The sequence below is a fragment of the Antrostomus carolinensis genome, unplaced genomic scaffold (assembly GCF_000700745.2).
Source record: "Antrostomus carolinensis isolate BGI_N321 unplaced genomic scaffold, ASM70074v2 scaffold20850, whole genome shotgun sequence".
Taxonomy (NCBI): domain Eukaryota; kingdom Metazoa; phylum Chordata; class Aves; order Caprimulgiformes; family Caprimulgidae; genus Antrostomus; species Antrostomus carolinensis.
In genome coordinates this window covers 1-5,572 of record NW_010287973.1, presented here as the reverse complement: position 1 = coordinate 5,572, position 5,572 = coordinate 1, and the positions used below count along the sequence as shown (strand labels likewise).

The following is a 5,572-nucleotide window of genomic DNA, read 5'->3' as shown; positions in this document are numbered from 1 at the left end:
GCAGAGCATTGTGGGTGGTTTAAGGGCAGCCTGTCATGGTACCATGAGGTAGAAAAGCCATGAGCAGGAGAGGAGAGTTGGAGGCTGTGTAGGGAGACCCACAGGCTTCTTCTCCTCTACAGCCCAGAAATGCCCTGCTAAGAGTAACCAAGCCCAGGGAGTTCTCCACCTAGCCCATAGCTCAGGAGATACCTCAGCCAAGACCCAGCTTCTGTCCCTGTCACACGTTCCAACCTCCCCTCTCCCATGACAACCTGCTCCAAGAGCCTGCAGGAGACAAAGGTGTAGGTGTTCACTGAGAAATCCGTAACAAGAACAAGGATGTGGCAGAAGAGAAAGGGCATCAGACTCACCTTATTCCCAAGGAGGTGGAGGCAAGAGGAGTGGATGAGAGAGTGAGGAGAACAGCTCGCTTTTATACTGCTCCTGCACTGCCCCAGGCCCACAGTCACTGCACGCGGGCGGTAATTTTCCAGCAGACTCACCTCCAGAACAAAATATCCTCCCTAATGGCACAGGTGGTTTTTTGGTTTCAGTCAACGCTGCCATTTCATTTCCTCATTTCTGACATGCTTGGTCTGCCATGCAGGCTCCTGTCATGTGCCACGATGAGAGGCCAGAGGGTATTCTGGTCAGAAGTGTGTCAATTTGGGGAGAAGGTGCCTCCAAAGTGGTGGATGGTTCCCATGCAGGCAGGGGATGTTGGCTTAGGGCAGTGAAGTGGGATTGTTTGCAAGTTTTCTTGGATTTGGTCTTTACTGGCATGTAGGGCTTTTGAGAGATCAGGCTTGTGACATTTCTTGGAAAATCTGGAGCAGGGAAGTCTTACCCACAGTAGAGGAGGATCATGTCTGGGAACATTTAAGTAGACAGCACTGACATGAGTGCATGCTACCACATGCCGTGCACCCGAGGGAATTGGTTGGTGACCAAGGGTTGTGATGAGTGAGACAAAGTTCTGTTGGCAGACACTGCTGGTGCATGGCAGGGTCCAGACTGGGACCAACAGCATTTCAGCCCTTTATGCAAAGACCTGCATGGAGGGAGGGAAGAAGAATTTTGTGCACCACTAGATGCTGGGGCTGATGGGCTGGCAAAGAGCCTTGCAGCAGAGGAATGATGGTCCTAAAGGAAACCATGAGGCAACCTACACACTTGTGAAAATGGCATCTGATGGCATCCTGGGCTGTATGAGGAAGAGATTTACTATCAGATCGTAAAAGACGTTCCCTCTTCTTTGCTGAACACTACTCAGAGTACAACTGCTGTCCAGTTCATGGCTCCTCAGTAGGAGAGATGCATGATGATTCTGACACAAGTCCAGCAAAGGGCCATGGATCCCATGAAGTGAGTGCAGCCCCTGAGGCAGGAGGGGCTGCGAGAGGTCAAGGTCAAAAGACAGCTTCCTGAAGGTGGAAGGGGGGGTGAGCTGCATACGAGGGATCTGGAAAGAATTCCGAGGGATGCTGTTAGGGAAGCCAAAGCTCTGCCTATGTTGAGTCTTCAAGGAATATTAAGAGCAACAGGCAACAAAGCATCAAGAGCAAGATGGACCCCTAGTAGTCAAAGAGTGATGGAGGAAAATATGGGCCCACTGCTGGTTTCCTGAAAGTGGCCAGAGAGCAGACTGGGGGCAGGTAATGTCTTGAATCTCTTACTCTCTACCTACATGGTCTCTCAGGGTGCTGTGCCCTCTGCAAGAGTTAAAGGAAGGAGGCAGAGCCTTCCCACCAGTGAGTGGGCTTCAAATCAAGGACTGCCTGAGAAAAATTAAGTGGTATAATCTGATTTGCTCCAGGGCAGGCCTACTGTAAAGGAAGACGTAGACCTGGTGGACGATTGAGCCCACAGGAGCCTCCTGGCATTCAAGAAGGAGAAATGTCAAGTCCTGCACCTGAAAATGAGGAACCTCCTCTGGGTAGCTCTGCCTGCAGGTGCAGGGTCAACCTTAGGAGAGACTTGGATGTTGCAAAGAAACAGATGCACAGGTCTCACATTCCAGGACAAACAGACCAGGGTGTGGTGAGGAGCTCTCCTGTATGCTCTGTGGAAGAAAGGAAAGGGTTGCAGAAAACATACCTCCACCATCCAGGACTTAACGCAGGGTCTCAGGCGACATGTCTCCTTTCATTAGTGCTGCATCATGCCTGCTTTCCCATGGCCCAGAGGCCTCCAAAAGCATTGGAGAGGCAACAAAACTTTCCCCAAGGCCCAAAGGATTGAGGGCTGGAAGGACCATGCAGTGTCCCATAAGTGGGAATTCTCAGGGAGGAGATGTGCTCAGAAGACCCCCGGGAACAAAACTATCTCTCAGACTGCATTAAGGACGTCATACAAGTCTCTGCCCTGTGGACATGGAGGAAGCTGAGATGCATCCCAGGAGGGCAGGGGAATGTGTACAGCAAACAAGCTTCCTGGGATAGACTCTCCCTGCCCATGGCGAGTCACACTCGTATTTTGGATTGACCTTGTGTCAGCTTTTTGGCATGAGGTCAAGGCAGGAGTGCGTGCTGTCTGTAGGCCCATGGTGTCCCACTTAGAGATGAATTCCCCTCCAGCCAGGGCTGTTCCATCCCCACCCAGGGAAAACCATCTTTGAGCACTGGGCTGTGCCCAGACACACAGCTCCAGGCAGCCCCAGTGACCATTGCCCTCAGCCTGACCTTCTTGTCAACTCTGTCAGAGCTCAGGGGAGGTTGCAGGATGGATGGTCAGTGTGTTTGGAAAAGTGGGCAGGCCTTTGTGTCTCCTGCAGGTCAAGGTCCAAAGTATGTGGCCAAAGTGCACGGTAATGTGAGGAGAGTGGAAAGGAGAAGGCACTGTCCCAACACTCCCCAACGTACCCCTACGGTAGTTAGAGGGGAGGACCCCAACTCCACAGGGTTTGTTGAGTAATCAGGGGTTTTGGGAGGACAATGTTCTCCTTCTGCAAGCCTGCTGACTGCACCGGTTGGGACCCCCAGAGACCACCACAAGAGGGGATGACTTTGCTGAAGAAACCTGCAAAGGTTTTCCCAGAAGGAGAAGCTTTCCTTTGGCAAAGGCATTTGAAACCAGTAGCACAGCCCACCTGTGTATAGAGGCAATGAGCAGTGACCAATGTCACAAGCAGGGAGATGAGCAGGGAGGGAGAAGGATGCAGCGTGTGTACATTTGGAGAAGTCTCTGGGTACTCAGGAGAGAACTGTGTTGGTGGGAAGACATGCACTCCTTCCTGCACAGGGTTTTGAAAACAACCTCACCATATTTCCTGAGATCAATGTTCTCTATCTGCACAGGTCCCTTCAGCACTCGGGGACACATCTTCTGCCTGTACTGACATCATCCTCCTCAGGAAATCCTTGTACCACTTGTCCAAATACTTCAAAAGAGCCTCTGTGGTCCAATGGTCATGTCAGAAATGAGGAAATGAAATGACAGTGTTGATGGAAACTCAAACACAACCTGTGCCAGTAGAGAGGATATTTTGTTCTAGAGGTGAGTCTGCTGGAAAATTACTGCCCGCGTGCAGTGACTGTGGGCCTGGGGCAGTGCAGGAGCAGTATAAAAGTGAGTTGTTCTCCTCACTCTCTCATCCACTCCTCTTGCCTCCATCTCCTTGGGAACAAGGTGAGTTTGGAGCACTTTCTTGCCTTCCCCTTCCTCACCCTCATCTTCTCCCTCCACTCCTCAGGTTTTTCTCAGCACATATCTACTTCTTTTTCCTCTGCTGGGTCTTGAGTTTGCTTGCCATAGGAGAGGAAAAAAAACAGAAAGTGTGGCATGGAGAGAGGTTGGAGCTTGGTTGAGGTGTCTTCTGAGCTCTTGGCTAGGTGGAGACCTCCCTGGGTTTGATCACTCTTGGTGCGGTTCTTTTAGACTGAGGGAAAATATCTTCCTCGCTGTGGGTAACACACTGCTCTTTAACCACTCCTCATGCTTTTTTTCCCCCTGTCCTCTCTCGCAGGTGCACCTCCAGACACTAGACATGTCCTGCTACAACCAGTGCCTGCCATGCCGGCCCTGTGGCCCAACCCCACTGGCCAACAGCTGCAATGAGCCCTGTGTCCAGCGGTGCCAGGACTCCACTGTCGTCATCGAGCCCCCTGCTGTGGTGGTGACCCTGCCCGGACCCATCCTCAGCTCCTTCCCACAGAGCACCGCCGTGGGATCCTCCACCTCTGCTGCTGTTGGCAGCATCCTCAGCTCTGAGGGAGTGCCCATCAACTCTGGGGGCTTTGGCCTCCCCGGCTTCGGCAGTGGCATCTGTGGCAGGAGGTGCTTCCCCTGCTAAAGCTGCTGTCTGCACCGAGGCCTCCACTTGCATCAACCTCCTTTCCCTCTTTTGACTCATTAAAGTTCTGCTGCATCCCAGCCTGATCCTCTGTCCCATCCTTTCCTCTGCACGTGCAACATGACCTGGCAGAGAGATTATGCTCAAGGGTGTTTGTGGTGGAGGGTGGTTCATTTGGTTCACTTTGACTATGCTTTGTCATGCAAAGAGTGCTCCTACAGTTCCCAAATTTCCCTGCCTCTTTGGTTCCATCCTAACCAGAGCTTTCTCAAGGGGACAGACACAGTACACTGGGCTGCCTTATCATAGAACCCTGTTATCATTTAATCATGGAAAGATAGGGACTGGAAGTGAACTTAAAGATAATGTAGTCCAAGCCTTGCTCCTATGGTCAGGGATATCTAACTCTGCATCACCTTACTTAAAGCTCCATCAAATCTGACCTTGAACACTTCCAGTATGGGGCATCCCATCATTCTCTTGGTAACATTTTTCAGTCTCTTACAGGCTTTGAGCCTTATCTTTTCCAGGCTGAAAATCCTCAAAGGCCTTTCTTCATTGCAGGGGTGATTCAGCCCTTCTTGTACTCCTTATCTGGACCTGCTCTAACAGGCCCATTTCTTCCTTGTACTGAGGACCCCAGTAGTACTGTTAAGTGGACTCTAACAAGAGCAGAATAGAAGCAGAGAATCACCTGCCTCGACCTGCTGGACACGCTTCTTTTGATACAACCCAGGATACAACTGGCTTTCTGGGCTGCCAGCTCATGTCCAATTTTTCAACTACCAGTATCCCAGAGTCCTTCTTTTAACAGCTGCTCTCAACAATTCATCCTCCAGGCTTCATTGTGTGAACCCAGGTGCAGGCCATTGTACTTGGCCTCCTTGAAGTTCCTGAGTTTCACGTGGAACCATCCCTTAAGCCTCTCAAGACTCCTCTGGGTTGCATCACTTCCCTCAAGTGTATCAGTTGCACCTCTCACCTTCCTCTCATGCATAAACTTGCTGAGGATGCACTAAATTCCACTTTCTATGTCATTGATGAATACATGAACAGGTATTGGTCCCAGTACAGGCACCTGAAGGACACCACTCATCACTGGTTTCCACTTGGACATTGAGACATTGACTCTAAGTCTTTGGACACAACCAAAGTGCTCTTTGGGCAGTGTCACTTGAAGGGAAGGAAGGCATCCATGACTGCACCAGAGCCACTGCCCATTGGGCCAACCTTTGCTGAGCCTCTTCCTTCATGTTCCCTCTTGGCCACGGTGCACGTGCTGTGGAAGGGACACATGGG

The 5,572-nt window shown here is 51.1% G+C and overlaps 2 protein-coding genes across 2 annotated transcripts in view; one reads left to right on the top strand and one right to left on the bottom strand.

The window, feature by feature from the left end:
- Positions 1-2,088, bottom strand: part of LOC104522753 (feather keratin 1) — a 2,432-nt gene extending 344 nt beyond the window's left edge. The window contains exon 1 of the mRNA XM_010165128.1: positions 2,080-2,088. Coding sequence (XP_010163430.1) covers positions 2,080-2,088 — 9 coding nt within the window. The remainder of the gene's footprint in view (positions 1-2,079) is intronic.
- Positions 2,089-3,536: 1,448 nt separating this feature from the next.
- LOC104522744 (feather keratin 1) lies at positions 3,537-4,273 on the top strand. Its single transcript, XM_010165117.2, has 2 exons — positions 3,537-3,609; positions 3,966-4,273. Exon 2 carries the CDS (start codon positions 3,968-3,970, stop codon positions 4,271-4,273), a length of 306 nt encoding a protein of 101 aa, XP_010163419.1. The 5' UTR covers positions 3,537-3,609; positions 3,966-3,967.
- Positions 4,274-5,572: the final 1,299 nt, after the last annotated feature.

Coding starts and splice junctions, on each gene's coding strand:
- LOC104522744 (XM_010165117.2), top strand. CDS start 3,968: ATGTCCTGCTACAACCAGTGCCTGCCATGCCGGCCCTGTGGCCCAACC.